Here is a 22,264-nt window from a genome sequence, read left to right on the forward strand (position 1 = left end):
TTGAGCCAACATATTACCAACCTATCACACCTCCATTTTGATGTTGTCATTCGAGTCCCGCGCTACCTCAAATTGTCTCAAACCTAAGGAAGTTTCTTCTCCTAATGTTCCCTATTACAATTAAAGAGGTTCATTGATTATGATTGGGGTAAACTATCTAGATGCACACCATTCCGTTAGTGGATTCTGCATTTTGTTGAATTGAAATTCCTTGTGTCGAAGCAACTTGCTCGACAAAGGCAAAGAAATATTGAAATGTTGAAAGAAGTGTGTCTTTGACATATTCGTTTGACTTAGCTTTATTTTATGCTTTAAGATGAGTTAGTTAGTTTGTTAGAGATTGCTTGGAGTGCAAGCAATCTCAATATATAAATAGGGTGATACCCTATTATTGATTGTATCACATATATGCAATTGCATAGAAATAAATAGCATAAAGAAACTCTACAGATTTTACAAGTTCTTCTTCTTCCTTGTCTCATTAAAACCCTAATTTCATTTATTCCCTAATTCAATTTTATTTTCTTCTTTCATTATCACTATGTAGCGAATCTTGCAACCAATGTGTGGTTGATTCACTCGAGTGAAGAGTGAAGAACAAGAGGAGTAATCAACCAGAAAGATTGATTCTTGTTCATCAAGATTTGGTTCGGAATTCTCCATAGGTTTGGTGAAGTTCTTGAGCGGGAATTTGGAAAAATTCCAACATCTGATATCTAGAGCACTTGTTGTGTGATTCTTGGAAAGCATAACATGATGAGTCATCTGAACGAGCATTTTTCGGAGAGTCTCCCAATTCTGAAGAATCAAAATTATGAGAATTGGTGTAAGCAGATAAATATTGTTTTTTCCTATCAAGATCTTTGGGATCTTATGAAGGAGGGAGTGATGTCGCTTGCAGCAAACAAGACGGATGAAGAAAATGTTGCACGAAAAGAATTGAATAAGAAATATTATAAAGCTCATTTTATGATTCATCAATGCGTTAATGCAAATAATTTTGAAAAGGTCAGTGATGTTGAATCAACCAAAGAAGCATGAGAAATTCTAGATAAATCATTTGGAGGTGTTGAGAATGTGAAAGATGTGAGGTTAGAAACTCACAAAAGAATGTATGAATTGCTTCAGATGGAAGAAAGTGAAAGTATAATTGACTTTTTCACCAGGGTTACAAAGCTAGTGAATCAAATTAAGGTATGTGGAGAAGTGTTGACATCAAGATCAGTTATTGCAAAGATCTTGAGGTCATTTGCTCCAAAGTTTTACCATGTGGTAGTAGCCATAGAATAATCGAAAGATTTGTCAACATTGACAAACGAATAGCTTCAAGGGACACTTGAATCTCATGAACAAAGAATGACTAAAAGTGTTGCAAGCAAGTTAAAAGGTGATATGGCTTTGCAGGCGCAATCATCAAGAGAAAATAAAGGCAAATGGAAGTGGTTCGACAACAAAGGTAGAAGAGGCTACAACAATTCGACTGGTAGAGGAAACCAGCAAGAAAGAAATGTGTTGAACCAGAGAATGCCCTCATACCAAGGTAACCAAAGAGGTGGTGCTGCTAGTAGAGGAAGAGGAGATGGTCGAAAATCTGACAAAAGTCACATTCATTGTTTCAATTGTCAAAAGTATGGTCACTATTTCAGTGATTATCCTGAAAAACATAAAAATCAAGAAGAGATGTTGATGTTGGTCACAACCAGAGATGAAGAAAGATTTCATGACCAATGGTACTTGGACTCAATATGCTCATTACACATGACTGGTATGAAAGATTGGTTTGTCATCATAAAACCCTCAATGAAGAACATGGTAAAATTTGCAAATGACAATACTCTAGCAGTTGAAGGTATTGGTGATGTTCTGATTATGAGGGAAGATGGTAAGATGTCAGTAATTTCTAATGTATTATAGATACCAGACATGAAAAGTAATTTGCTCAACATACGACAGTTAGTCGAAGATAACTATAAAGTGTCTATTGAAGTTAAGATTATGAGAGTTCTCGACTCAAGTGGAAGTTTAATCTTAGAGGCTCATATGTCTCAAAATAGAACCTTCATTATTGAACTTAATGTGAGTGAACATAAGTGTCTTACAACTGCAACTATAATGGATGAATGGATATGGCACTATAGACTTGGCCATCTCAATTTCAAAGACATCATAGATCTTAAAATAAGAAATATGCTTTCACAGTTACCAGAAATTGACATTCCAAATGAAGTGTGTGAGGAATGTGTGCAGGAAAAATAGCACAAGAACAACTTTAGCAAGGATGCAGAAAGCAAGTCGAATGTAAGTCTTGAAATCATATACTTTAATGTATGTGGTCATATCCATGTGGATTCGATTGGAGGTAAAATATACTTTGTCACATTCATAGATGATTTCAGTCAAAAACTATGGACTTACCTGATCAAGAAGAAAAGTGAAGTGACATAGCTATTTGCCAATTTTAAATCTATGGTTGAAAGACAAAATGGTCGAAAGCTCAAGATTCCAACGATTGATGGTGGTGGAGAATGTGTTTCTAAAGACTATAACACATTATCTGAGAAAGAAGGCTTGTGCATGAGGTGGTGTCACCCTACACTCCACAACAAAATGGAACTGCCAAAAGGAAGAATAGAACCATTATGAATATGGTGAGAAGTATGTTGAAAGGCAAGCATCTACCCAAAAAATTATAGGGAGAAGTTGTGTCGAATGCAACATACATCTTGAACAAATGTTCGACGAAGAAGCTAGAAGGAGTCACACTAGAAGAATGTTGGTTTGGTGTCAAACCTAGCTTGAGTCATCTGAATGTATTTGGATTTATAACATATAGACATATTCATGATAAGTTGAGAAGAAAACTTGATGATAAGTCGAGTCAAATGATTCTAATAGGATACCATTCGATTGGAGGATACAAGTTTTTGATACAGTGAATAAGTAAGTAGTGATCAACAAGGACGTGATCATTTATTCAATGGATGTAAACATGAGTGTTTGCTTTCCTGTTAGTCAATCATCCATAAATGTTATTATCGTAAAAGGTCGTACTTGGCTTATGATGAGCAATAACATTTGTTGTCTTCAGACCAGAGGAACATCCTGTTAATTTTCTTCTAGTTTTTATTCTGGGAAGTCGGAGACAAATTATGTTTCTCTTTCTATTTGCAGAAAACTGTCTTGTTCAACGATTATGGGTCAAACACTCATAGGAGGTTACCTTGGATCATGTTTCTCCAAGCAAGGCGGAAATACTCAAGTCTTTAGTTCTGTAGTATCTGGGAAGAGACATATCGATGTTTCATTGTCATGCCAAAGTATGAGTATGAGAATGTCGGTTCCTAAATGAAAAATGATTTCCAAAGTTAACTGCAATGTCGACCGAATAACTTGGCCACGTGGTTGTGCATCAGTTGGCTTTACTTTTGGATTATTTGTGTGTAATTTAAGTTCTGGGCCTGCACATGCTGAGACTGATTATGGAAATGAGAATAGGAATGATGACTGCGACGAGTCAAATGTTAAACTCGCACACGGGAAGAAAGTTCACGCCGACTATTCTGTAATTGGTGAGCTGCACATTTTGCTAATAGTATTTTGATACATACACAATTTTTTGGTTCTATGCCCAGTTCGTAAATATCGCATCCCAATGTCTTTATACTGCGATTTTAAGAAACTATAAATCCAAGCTTCAGAATCACCGCACAAATATGTTCATAACTTCACAAGAACAAAGACACACTATAAGTTCTATTTAGTAAAAATAATAATTGATTGATAAGCTAATTTATGGTTGATGGTTGATGACTGATGCCTAATGGTTGATGGTTGATGACCGATAAACTAATTGAAGTGTTCCATAAAGTTAACGGTTCAACTATCTTATAAATATAAAATGACATAAAAGACATTTAATACATATTTATTTTATTTTAAATTAAAATAAATTATAAAGGATAAAATAAGATTTTTGTTAAAATAATAAGGATAAAAATAAAAGAGAAGATGATAAGATATAAGTTAAAACGCTATTTGAAATAATATTTGAAAAATAAGCTATAAGCTAGTAAAATAAATTATAAACTCATGATAAATAGACTGTTATCAAACTGATCTAAATTGTCATATGAGTTTATAAACTATAAATTATAAATTCGCAAATGTGACTTATCAAACTGAGTTATAGTCTATGTAAATATTTAATTGTACATTAACTTGTACAAATTGACCTAAAAAAGAACTTAGGCATTTATATGTATTTGTTGATTGCATTGTTTATAAAATTTACCCTACTGAACAGGAATACCTGGATATGGAAGATGCATGTTCCGGTCAGTTACTTGTTCTGATTCTATAAACCCCCTTCCTGGTTAGGCAGGCATGAAAAAAACTAAATAGAAAAGCTCAAAGCAGAAGAAATGAAGGCACATTATTAGCTACAATTCCACGTTTATATTCACTGATGATTGCTTTCTTACCCATTGCTTATTATTCTTTCAATAACTTATAAATCAAACTATTTGTAGTCGGTTTTTTGCTAGGTCCATCCTCTTGATTTTTCTCTATACTATTTGTCAGGTTGCTGATGAGTTTATTAAAAGAAAGGAAAAAACCGAACGGTGAGTTTCCCCACTCATAAGTTATAACACATAATAATAGGTGAAACACTGAATGGTTATTGCTTGAAAATGACCATGGTTTTGATCAGGTTTTTGGATAGTTAACGACTTCTTCCGTCCGGTTGACTCGGTCAATGCTTTCGAGCCTCGAATTCAAGCTCTCTCCGATGTCTGGTGGACTTATAAGAAAGTTGAAGAAAAAAATTGTGATCATTTATTTGTTTTTCAGGATTTTCTCTCAAATCCAGGAGGTGAAGACGATACAATCAATGAAGCTTTTGTCTCTGATTCATTCCAAAGATGTCTGTATCCCCTCCCCAGCCTCATGTTATCAGACAACTTTTGGAATCGGTACACACTCTTCATTTTTCAATTGTGAATTACAAGTTGTATTAAACTGAATATGCAGTATACTTCGTCCATCCCTTTGTTGAATCATATTATATTATCCTTGAAAAATCTATGAAAACAAATTTTCTTATTATACGTCATTAACAAGTAAAAAGAATATAATTCAAAAGGTAGCATTTAACATTGCATTGATTTTAGGCACAAGAGGTAGCGAGTCAAGTGGCAGGAACGATAGTTTCCACTTCGCCTCTCCCATGCAACACCATGGTTAGTTAGTGTTTGTGGTATATATGGAATGTTAAATTGTTATGAGTGGGTCATTGATATGAATTTGTGAGCCACTAACTGTTTCGGAGTCTGTCGGTGTATAATTAATATTTGGTGGCAAAAATCCTCAATTTTGAATTAATTGTGCAGAAATCCCAAATTTTGAAAACCCTAATATTATGACTTTTGTACTAATCTTGAGATTTGGCTCTTGATTGTGCAGAAATTATGAGATTGGTTTGATTTTGTAGATAAAGATGAGATGCAAGGTAATTTTAAGCCCTTTTTACCTTCTCTATGCTCAGAAACATAAGATAGTTTCCATATAATAGATAGATAGGAATTTCAAAAGTGATTTTTAAAAGTGATTAATCAAAAAAGTATATTTTAAAAAAAAAAAAAACTGTAGCAAACAAATCCTACATCATAATGTGTATCATAACATAACTATAACTAGAATTATAATGTGTACCGCAGGAGATAGATTTGCAAAATAACAAAAAGCATGTGCCGAGGTTATACCTCTAAATTTTGGCCAACAGATCCATATTTGTAGACAACAGTGTGATATATGTTGATCTTATATACCATAGATATTTCATTAACTTGGAGATGGTTCGTGTATAAATAGATGAGTGTCTTGTTTGGGGTACCTCTATTTCAAGTTACTTAAGGGTAGTTTATGAAAAACTTGATAATTGACAGAAAATCATTGTCTATTTACGGTAAAAAAAATTTCACCTTTATTGATGTTAATTTCATATTAATTCCGTTAAACCGTTACTAACATTTCATCTGAACCATTTTCCAGCAAAAATACAATAGTATTTTTTTCACGTTTCACCGACTAGGCATATATGGAAGACTAATTTAAGGTTTTGCCACGTGCATGCTCAATCAATCCATTTAGAGGGAATCAAACGACAATTTCGTTCTGAGTTGCTCTTGACTGCATCATGCAACATGATATTTTCTTTATGTCGTATGCATATCACTCTGAGGCCACCCCTTGGAGGTGATAACCGTGTACTCAGGCTGGCTGGCCTGTGGGTCTTGACTTATGTACCCGCATCTATCTGAGTGAGTCATGTGGTAGTTTAGATATATGCAGGATATACTCAAAGACCCCACTATTTTTGCTCGTGCCACTATCCTCCGTAGGGATGTTGATGAGATTTTTGCAGCGTACTATGATCATATAATCTTAGAGGATATACGTCATGTGCGGGCTCCTCGTCCATGTAGTATGATATACGATTACATCCAATGATTTTATATAGTCACACATCTTTACACGACAAAATATGTAAAAAGAGATCCCTTAAGGATAACTTATCAAAAGATCTTAAAGGAGGAGCACATAAGGGTGGACCATGACGTTGATGTGTTTCCTATATGTCATTGTATTATGGTTGTTCGGAGAGAGACCTTGGCTAGGGGAGAGTTTGCGGAAGTCACTCCTCAGATAGACATTCTAGAGGCCATCTTAGTAGAGACATGACAAGATTTGCAGTATAGAAGGTAAATGAGTAACATGAGCATCAAATATATGCAATAGTTGTCTTTTACTATGTATATTTTGATATTATGACATTTTGTATTTGACATTTTGGCATTTAGACATACGCAGTAATTCTTCTATTTTGATCTTATTATTGAATGACAAATGTGTGTGTTTATTTTAGGATTGATATATAAATGACTTATAATTTAAGGTTTATTAAAAAATGTCAAAATTCTTCTAACTTACTCTTTAAGGGAGTAAAATATTGTAACGAGGTTAATTCCGAGATTAGAATTTGGAATTGTACTTTTCTTGTTGTAAGTGATGACACTCTGTCATTTCATATTTTCGGTCAAAGAAACGAATCAAAACAAGTTATAGAGGAGCAAAAATGAAGAATAAATACCAAAGAAAGATGCGAAAATGATTAAGTATGAAGAAATGAGGACTTTATGAAAATTAGATGGAAAAAGGGAGAAAAAATGTGCATCTACTAGAATAATCATGTGCCACATCGCGCGCGCAATAGAAAAGCAAAGACATCATCGTTATGAGTTGCTAAACATCTCTAACTTAGGTTTTGTTTGATGAACTTATTTTAAACATGTTGGAGCATATATTTAATTTGTCATTGCATGAATAATTGGAGTTATATTTCTATTCAATTGCTTATTTTTCTTAATTTTTTTATGTGAAATACTCTTTTAATCTGATCTTGGACACATAGGAAATAATGACCATTAGTCTCTATGTTTGAACTAGGAAAATTATTGTACTTGCGCTAGTTGAATATGGATAGGAGACCCCGAGTAGCGGCAGTTGAATTAATGTTCTGTGCATCGTCTAATTTCACTTACGCTAGTTGAATAGGGATAAGAGACTCCGAGTGATAATTAATGAGCTATACACCAAGGGATTGGGTATAGTAGTTGTGTAGCCGTGGAAATATTATAACAATCTAATTCATGTAATCCATTAGATATCAAAAGGGGAGAAATAAGAGATTAAACATGACTACTTTCATTTTGAGGACCACAAGATATTATTATTATTATTCACTTTTTTACTAAGAACATCTAGCCATTCCACCTTATAGTTACACCTACATAGTCTATAATACAAATATAGGATTAGTCATTCCATTTCATGAGTAATTCTTATTATGTGGCACAATATCATAAAACCCCAACAAAATGATTAATGATTCATGTCATGTGCTTAACTAAAGATATCGAGAATTTATTTGCCTAGGATGGTATAATGGGATTAAAGAGCCAAATTGGTGGTAAACAAATTTGAGAGGAGTGGTTGTCTTGTCTCATAAGTCAAATGATTGTAAAACACTCTCTCAGCCACATAAAACAATATCAACTGCCCAAGTAACATAACCACATATCCATTTCAAAGATTTCAAAGAAACAATGGAATCTCACCAATCCCATAACCAACTGGACGTAATTTTTCTTCCATTTCCAACTCCTGGCCATATGAATCCCATGATTGACACAGCAAGGCTATTTGCTAAACATGGTGTTAATGTTACCATCATCACCACACATGCCAATGCTTCAACCTTCCAAAAATCCATAGACAGTGACTTCAGTTCAGGATACTCCATCAAAACTCAGCTTATTCAGTTCCCTTCACTTCAAGTTGGTCTCCCTGATGGTGTTGAAAACATCAAAGATGGCACTTCCATTGAAATGTTTGGTAAAATCAGCCATGGAATATCAATGCTCCAAGATCCAATTGAGATTCTGTTTCAAGATCTTCAACCAGATTGTGTAGTCACTGATATGATGTATGCCTGGACTGTGGAAGCAGCTGCAAAACTAGGTGTTCCAAGGATTCACTATTACAGCTCTAGCTATTTCTCCAATTGTGCAACTCATTTTATCAGAAAGTATACACCTCATGAGAATTTGGTTTCTGATACACACAAATTTACAATTCCCGGTTTGCCTGATACCGTTAATATGACGCCGCTGCAGCTGGCTGATTTTGTAAGGGAAAAGAATGCTACCACAGCCTTATTTGAACAGGTTTTTGAATCTGAGAAAAGAAGCTATGGAACATTATACAATACTTTTCATGAACTTGAAAGTGAATATGAGAAACTTAGTCAAACTACAATAGGAATCAAATCTTGGAGTGTAGGGCCAGTTTCAACATGGATTAACAAAGATGATGAAAAACAAGCCAATAGAGGAGAGACTGGAAAAGAGGGAGAATTGTTAAATTGGCTTAATACTAAGTCAAATGAGTCTGTTTTGTATGTAAGTTTTGGAAGCCTTACTAGGCTTTCTCATGAACAGATTGTGGAAATAGCTTATGGACTTGAAAGTTCAAGTCATAATTTCATTTGGGTTGTTAGAGAAAATGATAAAAAGGAAGATGAAGGTTTTCTACAAGGTTTTGAGGAAAGGATGAAAGAAAGCAAAAAGGGCTATATCATATGGAACTGGGCACCACAGCTTCTGATATTGGATCACCATGCAACAGGAGGGATATTGACTCACTGTGGTTGGAACTCAATTCTGGAAAGCTTGAGTGTTGGTTTGCCAATGATCACATGGCCAATGTTTGCTGAGCAATTTTTCAATGAGAAGTTGCTTGTTGAAGTTTTGAAAATTGGAGTTTCGGTAGGATCAAAAGTGAATACGTTTTGGCTTAGCATTGCTGAAGATGTAGTGGTGAGAAGGGAAGAGATTGCAAAGGTTGTTGAGATTTTGATGGGAATTGGTGAAGAGAGTAAGGAAATGAGGACGAGAGCAAGAAAGCTTGGTGATGCTGCCAAGAGGAGTATAGAGGAAGGTGGACATTCTTACAACAACTTGCTTCAGTTGATTGATGAACTGAAATCAGTAAAGATTGCTAGAGAACTTGAAAAAAGAAGATTAGATAATTGAATTGGAGCATTAATTGATGTTGACATTGATTTTATGTTATTGCTCTAGAAATTGCAGACAGTGTGATTTTACTAAGTTTTTTGATTTTGAAGCAAATAATTCTCATGTATTATTACTTGTGTGATGTGTCACTGGTTGGCATAAGATTTCAATTTTACTAAATAATTTGCATTATATGAATATTTAAAATAACACTCATTATTTAACTTCTTGATGAACAATATTTACTCAATTTTTATTGTATTTTTAAGTAAATTATATATCTGATGTTATCATTGGTTAAAGCAATGAAACTAAAACCAAGTTATGTTTCACATTGCTCTTTGATTCATATTGTGGAGTGTAACTTTAAACTTAACAAATTCAGCATCCAGACTTAGACCTTACTTAGGTTTATTTTTAGGTTTTGGTTTAATTTTTTTTAAAGTCTTGTTGAAATGTTAACTTATTTAAAAGTGTATTTTATTTGAATATAGTAATTTGACTTGTATTTAGAAAAATTAATGTTACAAAATTAATGAGATTAAAAATTTGTTTGAATTGATATGTCCGAATTTACATAGTGAAATAAATTTTGTGAGATTATTTTTTTAATAAAATGAAAACAATAAAATATACAACAAAAACAACCCAGCATTATCCTAATAAATGAGGTTGACTACAATGTATCAAATTCCTCCATAATATTTTATCTAAGACCAATATCCTATCTGATTCGTTAATCTTGAGGTATATCTTAATAGTTTGTATTATAGTTTTTCTAGGTATTCCTCTACCTCTAGTTGTTTGACTCCTCTCCATATGATCTACTCCTCTTACAACCGAATTTACAGGTCTTATCTCTACATGCTCAACCACCTATTGGATGGTTTGAGATCAGATGGTTCGTGGGCAGATCCTTCTAAAAGCTCTCAAGTTTAAGTAAGTACTTCTTGAGGGGCAAGAATAGGTTTATTTGGTCGAACCTTTATAATTCTCAGGTGTTATTTCTTCTCCCTAAACTCATTTATTTTCTAGTATTTTTACTTTCTTTGTTATTTCCACAATATCCTTCAAGATTTGGCCAAAAAAAAGATCAATACCAAAATTTTCCAAAACATGCCTCCTAAGCGATTATTTGTGAGACCTAACTGATTATTTGATGATAACTTTGAAGATTTCACGCATTCTCCATCAATGCTCTAATTTTACTTACTTGGAGGCCGAGATACAATCTAATTTCATCTAAAATTTGAAATGCGTTGAGGTTTTAATTGTGGATCTATGTGCTTGCATGTAAGAAGTTGATGATCCCACAAAAAGATCATCTCAAAAGTTTTAATGAAGGCAACGTCAATGGCTATTGAAGTCGGTGGTAATAACTTTCAACTCTATGATGATGGTGACCTAGCTGAAAAACATCTCAAGTCTCATCAAGTAAGAGACTCAAGATTCCAATGAATTGCTTATATGATCGACGTATATGGGAAAGAATCTTGGAAGCCTCAAAGTGGTGAAAGATAGGATGTGTGAAAGCTCACAAGGTCATGTATGTCCGAGTGACCAGAGTTTGGTAAAAGTAAGGAAGTAACTCCTAAGTACAAAGGCAACTCACACACACACGCACGCACACACATACATACACACACGCACATACACACACACAGGGGAGAGCACATACACACACATACACACACAAACACACACATATACACACACATAAAGCCTATTTTATCTATTGAAAAATGTTTTCAAGACCGAGTTAAGTGATTAAGAAACTGTTTGCTCTCTTTTAAAGGCTTTTTTTTGGACTACCCAGTTGATTGGGGCCTTAAGCCAATCGATTAGAAACACTTTTGTAAAGTGCCCAATCGATTGGGGCATTAGTCCAACCGATTGGAGATACCTAAGCAATTAACCAATCTATAATGACAATGTCTTAATGACTTCCAATGTCTCTCTATCCAAACTTTCCAAAATGGGCTTGAACAATCGATTATTTGGACTATCCAATCGATTGGGCTTAAGAGCCAATTGATCGGGACTTTAATTTCTCCCATGGATATTTTTCTGTTTGTGGAAATACTTCTCCGGTTTAAAGGAGGGTCTGCTCCTCCTCATTTCACAACATTTTTCTGAAGTTTTCATTTTCTTTGGAGTCTCTCTCTCTCTCTCTCTCTCTCTCTATCTCTCTCTCTCTCTCTCTCTCTCTAAAAAGAATATTTTTCTTTCACTTAACTTGATTTGGTACTCTTGAGTGAAACATTATTTGTGAGGAAGAAATTTTTTAAGTGAAGTGCCTTTCTGATTACTTTCAAAAGTGTGACACTCTTGAAGAATAGTTTGGTTCTTGAGACTAACCAATATTGAAATTTTTGTTTGGTTCTTGAGATCATCCGAGAAAATATCTATTTGGTTTGTTAGCTTAGCCATGGTAAAAGCTTCATATTTGGTTGGGGATAAACCTTTGTAAAGATGACATTGTAACAAAGGTTTGTAGGCTTAACTATAAGACCCCAATTTTGACCATAAGATCCCTCATGTAATCCCATCATAAGCATTAGCATTGGGATCATACTTTGGCATCCTCCTTACCCCTCTTTCATTGGGTTTGTTTTGGGAGAGATCACCAAGCACTATATGATTGTACCATACTTGTATATTATCATTTTACTAACCAAAATACCAAAAATATATCTTTGTATTTGCCTAACTCTTTTGTAGGAAGGGCATGATCCCATTGATTCATCAAGTTCACATCTAGGGTTTGAGACCCTCATGAACAAAGAGCACAACCAAGAATTGATCCAAGAATGTTTATGAGCATCATATATGAGTCTCAATGTTCTCTACATATTATATTGATCAAGTTCTCTTCAAGAGTTTGAGGGTGACTTGCCTTGGAAACCATAGTTTAACTTGGTATCTTAAGAAACTTCTACAACAAGCTATATCACCAATTGATCAAATTTCTCAAGGGACACTTCAAATTTAATCATCTTATGCATATATGATCTACCATGAGCCAAGAAAGTCAAGAGAATTGGAAGTTAGCAAGTTGGTTGATGGTGGTTGGCCAGATGGATTCATCTGATCAAAACTGGGTCTCCCTAGACCCTATCTTGTACAATTTTCACCATATGAAAATTATTCCAAGATCAAACTTATTCTAAATGACATTCCGAACAACTTTCATGTTGATACCTAGAGCTATTTTTTCATGGAAAATCATTTTCTATGTTGAAACATTATAAGTCATTTTCTCTAAACCCTAATTTGAAAGTCAACTTCCCAAGGCCATAACTTGCTAAATTTTTATGAGATGAAATATTTAAAAGTTTCACAATCAAATTCAATGTGTCTACTTCAACTTTTATGTTTTTAGTGGGAGCTAATTAAACTTTTTTGAGCATGTGATATGAGGTTACATTATAGGTCACTTTTGACCTATACCATTGATCAAGTGATTTTTCCAAACTTCAAAAATGCATAACTCTATCATTTCAAATCCAAATTACATGAAATTGGTGAACATTTTGAAGGTATTTGAGATAGATACAACTTTGATGAAGACATGTTTCTCATTTGAAGCTCATATAAAAAGTTAAGCAAGGTGGAACATTGAGACATATGGCTTGACACTTAGAAAAAATTTGATATGTCAAAAATTTCCAAACTTCCACCTCAAATTTCTCCAAGTTCCAAGATCCAAATGAAAAAGTGTTGAACATGAAATTTTTTCCTCTTAATCTCACCTTTCCAAAGAGCTCAAATTCATTCATTTTGGACAAGAAATGCATAGGATGCGCATGGCATGAACATGGTGTCATCACTTGGTAAAGATCAAACTTCAAATCCAAGTGCACACTTACCTTGCAATCCAAGCTGAATTCAGACTATCTAACATTCATTTGTGGATTTATGGCAATGATTTTATGGGCCTATGCGCGCCCGTGCACCCATGCATCATCAATGACCAAATTTGGAAAGTGATTTCAAGTGTGCAAATATCAATGGTTTCAGCTATAAATAGAGCCTCATATGCTCAGCAATGGACACACATTCGTGCTAGCTTTGATCCCCCATCTCTAACCCTCACTTTGCAAAGGATAAACCTGAGAAATTCATTTGAATTTGAGGTTGAATTTCCACTGTTTTGAAATTCAAATCTCCAGGAATCCACAACCTTGTAAGCATTCAATCCTTCTTCTGCAAGCAAGTGGAGTGAGATCAAGCACAAGCAAGATCAAGATCAGTTGAATCTAGACCTCCATTGAAGGTATTTTCCATAAATTTTGATCTCTTTGATTCTCTCGAATTCTTGCTCAATTCTATTGATTCTTTGGTTGTCTGAAGTCCTACCAATGTAGGCAAGAAGATTGAGTTGCTTTGAGGCCAAATCGAAGTAACTCAGTTCATGTACCTCAAATTTCAACTCCATGTATCTCTCAATATACTTGGAGTTAGAATGAATTGAGGCCAGATTCGAGCTCAGTGTCATTTTTACTTTGAAATCATGTCCTTGTTTTTAATTTTGGTGATGGTTGATGGTGGACCAGTCCGGTGAGGTCCACCGGACAAGAAGACCGGAGCTACAGCTCCGGCCATGCGCTGGCATGTCTCACAGCCACATGATCCTCTTGATTTATTTTAATCTGGAGTGTGCATTTGAATTACCAATGTTATGGCGCGCTGACTCATGTGCACGGTGGAACGCGTGTTTTTGGCCACTTGATCTGCCACCTCAATTAATTAGGGAGATCAAGTGGTCCACGTTTTTTCTGATATTTTAATTTTCATTTTAATTGCATTATTTTCAATAATTCATATTAAATTCAATATTGATCCAAAAAATATGGGACTTTCACCAAAAAAATTCAAATATTTTTCTCTTTCATATTCTGAATTAAAATCATTTTTTGGATCATTATTAATATTTTTCATGAATTAATTGATTTTTCATTTGTTTTTAATTGTTTAAAAATATTTTTAAATGTCCAAAAATTATGAAATTTTTTCTCCAAGGTCCTTTGACCTTGTTTGACCTATGATAAATCTCATGGCCATTTCTTTGGTGTTTTGATGAGATTTTAGGAATTGGACAAACCATATTTAATTTAAATATACTATTTTAGTATTTTTAATTTGAATAAATGTCAAATAAATTTGTTGACCAATTGTGATGGCTTGTTTATGTTGGACTCTTGTTGTTGGACCTTGATCAAGGTTGATTTAACTTTGTCAAATTAATATCATTGGATTTAGGGGATTGATGGAATGTACATTCCATCTCTCAAAATGAATGGATGATATTAATTTGGTAAAAGTCCTCCTTTGACCAATTTATGTTTTGATTCATTCCCCTCCCACTTCATCTTATTCCATTTCTTCATTCATTCATTCCATTTGGCCTATGACATCTCAAAGTCCTAATGCTAGTTGATTGAAAAATTGACATGAGTATGGATGAGATTAGACACTACCTTTTGCATATTCTTTTTGTGTGTGGTATGTTTCATGAGCATAGTCCATTATACTATGTCTCTAACATGCATTAACACCAAAATTCTATTGCCCGGCCTCAAATAGTTATGACTTCTATATAAGTCCAATTACGATGGCTTAACATAGCGCTAAATTTGTGACATAAAAGGCATAAGCCTTCTAGTTAGTGAGATTGTAAGTCTCCCCTCTTTCATGATATTGTGTGGAAACTTGGCCTTCTTTCCTTCCTTTTGAAGATGTTTTGGTTCAAGGATTCATGCTTGTGACAAGTGGGTTGAGTGTTCTCCAAAGAATGTCTTGAAATGAAAAGCAAAAGCAAAATAATACTAACCTCTAACCAATTAACTACTAATTTTTAATTGCAAGCCTTTACTTTAATGCAATTTACTTTTAGCACTCTATTTCATTTGCCATTGTTCATATCATTCTAATTGTTTATGTTAATATAATTTTCAATTTGTCCATTTGGACCATATTGTGTGATACATTTTGTTTGTGTATACTTTGTTTGTTTGTATGGTCTTTGACCATTAATGTACATAATAATAACAAAAACCCTAAAAAAACTTTTGAGTGGACTGTTGGCTTGATCTTGAATAAATGGACTTAGAATCTAGGCAACCTTCTTATGCTAATGGACTTGGCCAATGCTAACTTGCTGAGAAATCAAGTGCTTTCAATTTGAACTTCATCTGATACATCTTTAAAGACCTCTCTAAGTTCATCTACAACATGATCATTGTGAAGTTGTTATTTTGAATCTGTGACTTGTGAAATTCATCTGTTACATGGGCTATTTGGAGAAGATTATGGAATGGATAAGCTTGGATGTGGCCATCTTTATTTGATGTCTTGCTCTTCAAGATAGCAGTTTTGTGCATTTGTGTGTTGCTTGATTCTAAAAAGTCCAAGGAAATTTTGGGTTTCTATTGACATTCTTGTCTATTGGATTGCTACCCATTTGGTCAGATCTTTTCAACTCTAAACTTTTTATTTTGTACATAGGATAGTCTCTTCATCTTCTCCCCCATTTCTTTAATTTCAAAATCACTCCCTCCCTTTTTCAAAATCTTCTTTGTGTGAACTACTTTCGTTCTAAACTTAGACCACTTCTGCAAAAAGATAGAAACCTTGGCCTTATGCCATTGCATTTTCAAACTTCTTTTCTTAAATCAAACTTGTAAATAGACTTAACTATACTTGACTTAAACTTTCAAAAAGCCAAAAAGAACTAACTCATTCAAACCATTTTTAGGCCTTTGTGCCTTTCAAACTTAATTTTTGTTAAAAGCAATGCATCCACTTTGAAATTTGTATCACAAACTACGAGGTTTTGATCCCTCATTTTTATGTTGGTACGTAGGCACGAGACTGAAGGTCTTGTCAAACACAAAAATATAATTAATGAATTCTTTTCTCATCCCTCCACTCTATTTGCTTGTAAACATCACTTTATACTAAGTACATATGCACACAAAAAGGGCTCCCTAGGAGTACCTAGGACACTTTGGGTGCTAACATCTTCCCTCTGTGTAACCAACCCCCTTACCTGTGATCTCTGACTTTTATTAGTTTTTATTTAAAAACTTCTTACTTTTTGGGTTTTGTTCGTACTTTTTCCCTTTTCCCTTGGAAACAATAAAAGCGCGGTGGTAACTCTTGTTATTTGATCTCTAGCTTGTCAATAGTTTGATGATCATGAACTTCCCACTACAATAACCTATAAAAGCTCAAAGTTTTATTCAAAATCTCAAGAAGATCTCTTGGGGGTAGGAGTTTGTCAATGCTCAGTCGAACTTGGATAAATATATGGTGGAACCTCTCTAACCATTATCCTATTTAATTTATGTTGTTTATTTTACTATCTTTATTTTTGTTGTTATTTACTATATCCTTAAGAAATTACTAACACAATTTCAAGTGTAACTGATAAAAACACTAAAATAATCGCGAATTTTAAATACCACAATACCCCCCCCCCCTCTTGTGCTTGAAGTCACTTATCCAACAAGTGGCTTTAGAGCCTAACTCCTATTAAAGACTAATCTGCCCAAGAGTAAAAATATCTCCAAGCTATTCACTAAACAAACCATTCACCTTCAATGGAAAAGAGTATAGTTTTTGGAAAGAGAAAATGAAATTTTTCATAGAAAGGATGGATTATGATATTTGGAAGACTGTGAAGGAAGGTCCGTTTGTTCCTACACACGAATTAAATGATGTTATAGATAACAAACTTGAAAAGGATTGGACCAAAGATGATAAAGAAAATATGCAGTGGGGTTTGAAAGAAAAAACTTTAATCACTACTTCTCTTTGTCTTGATGAATTTTTGTTAGTTTTTCATTGCGAGACTGCAAAAGAAATGTCGGACGTCTTCCAAATTATCCGTTAAGGAACTACAGAGGTTAAGAGGTCAAGGTTGGATACATTAACACATGAGTATGAAATCTTCAGAATGAAACATGAAGAGAGCATAAATCAAATGCAAACACGATTCACACATATCATAAGTCATATGAGAACTCTGGGAAAAATATTTTCAAATGATGATCTAGTTATAAAACTTTTTTTATGATTTTTTTTAATGTCAAATATATTATATTAAAAGCGAAAATGTTCCTGGATGAGCAAGAGTACAAGGAACAAGGTATGCCAAATCAACAAGAAAAACAAAAACAAAACAAAAACACAACTGAAATATTAAAAAAAAAACAAGAGCCATATCAAAACTACCACAAAACCTCCTCGATACTGAAGGCTATATCCCAAACTAACCATATTCACTATCAATAGATCACGAGATAAAAGGAGAGTAGGCAAAAATCTCACCACTTTACACTAAATCAGGGCAAACACTTGATCTACTAGAGGTGCAGGAAGAGGATAGGATTCTGGAGCCACTCCGTGAAGGTGTAAGAGTTCTTTTCCATCCTGCCCAAAAACCAATTCAAAGACTGAAAAATACTTTTGTCTAACACTTCTTTTATTGTTGGTGTGACACCTTTAAAGATATCATCATTTTGGGCTTTCCAAATAGGCCAAATAACAGCATGCCATATCAAAAGGTAGCCACCCCCTCTTCTTACCCATACCTCCTAATAATGTAAAAGATTGAAAAAAAAACGGGTTAATGTCCTTATGGATAACAACCTTACACCCCAACCACCTGAAAATTATACACCAAATGGATCAAGCTAACTCAAAAATAACAAAAAGGTGAGAAGTTATCTCTGCCGAGAAACCACAAAAAGGACAAGCATGCAAATTAGGCTCCACTAACACTCCTCATTTAAACAAATTGGCTTTGGAGGGGAATCTATCTTGTAATAATTTCCAAGAGAAACCCATCACCTTGGACGGAGCCCAACTAATCCAAATGAGAGAAGGGATATGACTCTAGGATGAGATATGTGTTATTGAACAAGCTAAGCTCCTGTTTTGGCTGAGATAAGCAGAGGCTACTTAAAAAGAGCCATCACAAAAATGGTTCCAAACCCACTTATTTCGATCCAAAGTCAAGATAACCTATCTATGCAAGGCACAAAGCTCGTTTACCACAGGTAAATCCCTAAGAAAAAAGGATCTCCTCCAAATGAGATTCCAATCTGTCGCATCACGCGAAAAACCGGCGGGAAAACAAGAACAACAGAGCCGCCACCGTGCGTTATTTATCCCAAAAGAGGGAAAGGAAACGCTCGAAGTAAACCTGGGAAAGAACATGGTCTCGCGACCAAAGAGAATGGGTTCGGGAGTCGGTTATGCGAAGGGAAGGTATTAGCACCCCTACGCATCCGTAGTACTCTACGGGATCCACGCACAAAAGGAAGGATAATTGGTTGCTAAAACACTGCTCAAACACACACACACTGGCTGAAAGAGATACAAGAGACTGACTGAAAATGACTCGGCAGGATGTCGCATCCTGGGCCTATTTAGTCTATCAGGCATAGACATCAGAGTCGAAGTAGTTCGGACTGGGGAAACGACACATGCTCGCTAGGATATCGCATCCTATGCATACGTATCTTCTCGGACGAGAGAAGAATCAGAGCATTCGTAGCTCGGCTGACACGCACACAAACAAACACAGGCAAAGGCGAACGGGGAGCCTGAATGCCAATCACTGGACTTACATCAGCATCCGAACCAAAACACACACAAAGAGGCAAACGTGGAGCCTGAATGCCAATCACTGGACTTGCATCAGCATCCGAACCAAAACACACGCACACTGGAACCCAAATGCCACTCGATGGACTTACATCAGCTTCCAAGCACACAACGACACAACAGGTTAATAGGGAGTCGGGGACTCGAACCTATAACTGTCAAGCACACACTCAAACAAACAGACAACAAATTGCTAAGGAGTCAGGCACTCGAGCCTAGCAATTGTCAGACAATCCACACAAAAGAAAAAAAGGGCGCCCGGAGAGATCAGCTCAATCTCCTGCCTACATACTTCATCTAGTATGAAGATCAGGGCGATGTAGTTCCCCTACAGAGGGATAAAGGACTAGCCTAACCAGATAACAGAGGGAGACACAACTAGGGAGACTACGACTCGAGCCTAGATGTTATCATGCAAAATCAACCCTAAGTTAAGGTTTCTAGCTAACTGGCACAGGGAGCCAGCCTATCCTAAACATGACTTGCACAGGAAGCAAGCCACACACACACTTAACTTGCACAGGAAGCAAGCCAAGCAAAACCTACTTGCACAGGAAGCAAGTCTAAACTAAACCTAACTTGCACAGGAAGCAAGTCAAACAATCCTAACTTGCACAGGAAGCAAGTCAAACAATCCTACAAGCACAGATAGCACACACTATACACAAGCAAGTGGCTCAAACAAGGGTTAGGTTTTAGTCGAGGGGTCATATCAACCTCAACAAACAAACCTCTGGAACTGGGTGAATGTGCTCTTAACCTTGCCATTGAGGGGCTAAGGTGAAGCAGATGAAAGGTGAGTGAAGATGAGACTTCACAGCTCTTATCCCTGGCCTGGGAGAGCTTAAGACAAGAATGTGTGGGTTCAGAAAGGGGGAACCCTTCTACACATTTAAAACTGACTCAACTGTACAATTGTACAAGATCTTGGGTTTTTATCTGTAATGCATCAACACAGTGGTGTGAGCAAAACAGAAGACACACTGAATAGCAGGGGATAGGTTGCTTATCCCTTGGGTTCTGCCAATTGCCTCTTCACTTAGGAGGTCTTTGACTCTATGCAGGGACAAAATTAAACACCCACAAACATTGCCTCTTAAGGAGGACTTCAGACAGTTGCCTGGCCAAGTAACAGGCCAGGTCTTCCAGACTACATGAAGATTAGAAGTATACCTCAATGCAAATTGCTTATACAAGCAAAGCAAAGCAAAAGTTCACAAGGAACTGAGCAACTAAAGTACCTGAAACCAGTCAAGCACAGTTAGTATACAAGTCAAAGTTAAATCAAAATGAAACAGATATCAACCAGTCAACACAAGCAAGTGAATGTGCAAGGCACAAGGCTCAAGGCATGTGAACCAAGCCACCTACAAAACAAACAAGTTAGACAATGATATTTAAGCAGGCTCAATCAAAAAGAATTGGTCTCATTGGTCATCTGTTGGTCAACCTGAAAACACAAGCTCAAAAGTGAGTAACAGGACCACTAGGGGAAGCCTAGGGTCAAAAGAGAATGAAAAAGTCAAAACAGCAAAGGGCAAGTATCCACAATCATGTTCAAACCATTAAGAAACACAACCAATTGGGTTCACATCCATATCAATCACTATCATCATTTCATGAACTATTTAGGTCAAAGCATGGCAAACAGAAGCTCATAGAAGTCAACAGAAAGACTTAACTCAAAAGCAATCTCAAACATTTCTAAAAATCACCAAATAAATCATGGCCAATCACAACCCACAGCATGGTAAGCATGTCAAATTTCATCTCATTTGGACAAGTGGAAGGCAGTCAATGAAAATCAGAAAGTTAAAGCAATTTTGAACATGCTCAAAGAAGTCAACCAAACATGCATCAACTTAGAAAAATCATAAGTCAGAGATGGTGTATGATAAATGAATGGGACTAAAACCATGGCAAAGATGAGGATGTCTAATTATCTCATGTGAAATTTCATGTCCATCCAATAAAGTATGAGAATTTCACAAATGGAATGGGAACAAGTGTCACAAAAAGTCAACATATGACTAGACAGGGGAGAAAATCTCAAACAATTAGGAAATGCCACAAATAATTCCAAGAAAATTCACATGTAAACTAGACATACAAAAGTAGGTTCATGCAAAAAATCAGATCAATTGGAGGTCAAGAATCATGGTAATGAAAATCATGAAGTTGGACATAAATGGTGTGACACAAATTGTCACACCCTAATTCAAAAAATCATATCTCACAAACCAGCAATGATAAATTCACAAACTCTACACCAAAATCACCATGAGTGTGTCTAGTTTAAGCACAAAAACTTTGGGAGCCATTGGATGCATTCTCATCATTTCACAAATGTTTTGGCAAAGTGTACAATATTTGCATACATGAACAAAACCCTATTGCCATTTAAAATTCATTGATCACAAAATTCTGGAAAAATTATGATAAAAAACTAGAGACCATGATGAACACAACACAAAAAATCCCATTAAATTTGGACTTAAAACGAACAAGTTATGATTTTTGGAAGTTTGAGTGATTAAATGAAATAATAATTGAAAATTGAATGGATTAATTGATTTATTAATGACCGGATGGCATTCTTGTAATTCCTTGGACCACTTAATCAAACGCGGTCGTTTTGGCCACGAAAATGGAATGTTTTCATTGGTTGTTGGAATTAAACCCATGCCACGCATGTGAAACAGCAGAAAAATCTGGGAAACACACTTGAAAACTAGGGTTTCATGATCTTCATCCCTCCCAAATTCGACCCCACCAAAAATTTTCCAGAAATTGCAATTAAATATACACAAATGATCAGTAGACAACAAGCAACATGAATCCAACCGCAACTTCCACTAAATCGAGCTATCCATCAAGTAATATGCAAAACAAGTTTGGATCATCAATATTCATTTCAACATAACTCAACCATTACTCAACCATTTTTAAAACCA

At 35.3% G+C, this 22,264-nt stretch overlaps 1 protein-coding gene and 1 pseudogene across 1 annotated transcript; both read left to right on the forward strand.

Annotated features, from left to right (window-relative positions):
* Positions 1 to 2,989: 2,989 nt before the first annotated feature.
* LOC127130404 (OVARIAN TUMOR DOMAIN-containing deubiquitinating enzyme 4-like) lies at positions 2,990 to 4,377 on the forward strand (annotated as a pseudogene).
* Positions 4,378 to 8,004: 3,627 nt separating this feature from the next.
* Positions 8,005 to 9,827, forward strand: LOC127126258 (soyasapogenol B glucuronide galactosyltransferase). Its single transcript, XM_051055148.1, has one exon. The coding sequence runs from the start codon at positions 8,166 to 8,168 to the stop codon at positions 9,651 to 9,653; it is 1,488 nt and encodes a 495-aa protein (XP_050911105.1). The 5' UTR covers positions 8,005 to 8,165; the 3' UTR covers positions 9,654 to 9,827.
* Positions 9,828 to 22,264: the final 12,437 nt, after the last annotated feature.

Source organism: Lathyrus oleraceus, chromosome 3 (genome assembly GCF_024323335.1).
Source record: "Lathyrus oleraceus cultivar Zhongwan6 chromosome 3, CAAS_Psat_ZW6_1.0, whole genome shotgun sequence".
Taxonomy (NCBI): Eukaryota; Viridiplantae; Streptophyta; class Magnoliopsida; order Fabales; family Fabaceae; genus Lathyrus; species Lathyrus oleraceus.

Bases quoted from the DNA above. Each gene is read 5' to 3' on its own strand.
- LOC127126258 (XM_051055148.1), top strand. From the start codon at position 8,166: ATGGAATCTCACCAATCCCATAACCAACTGGACGTAATTTTTCTTCCA.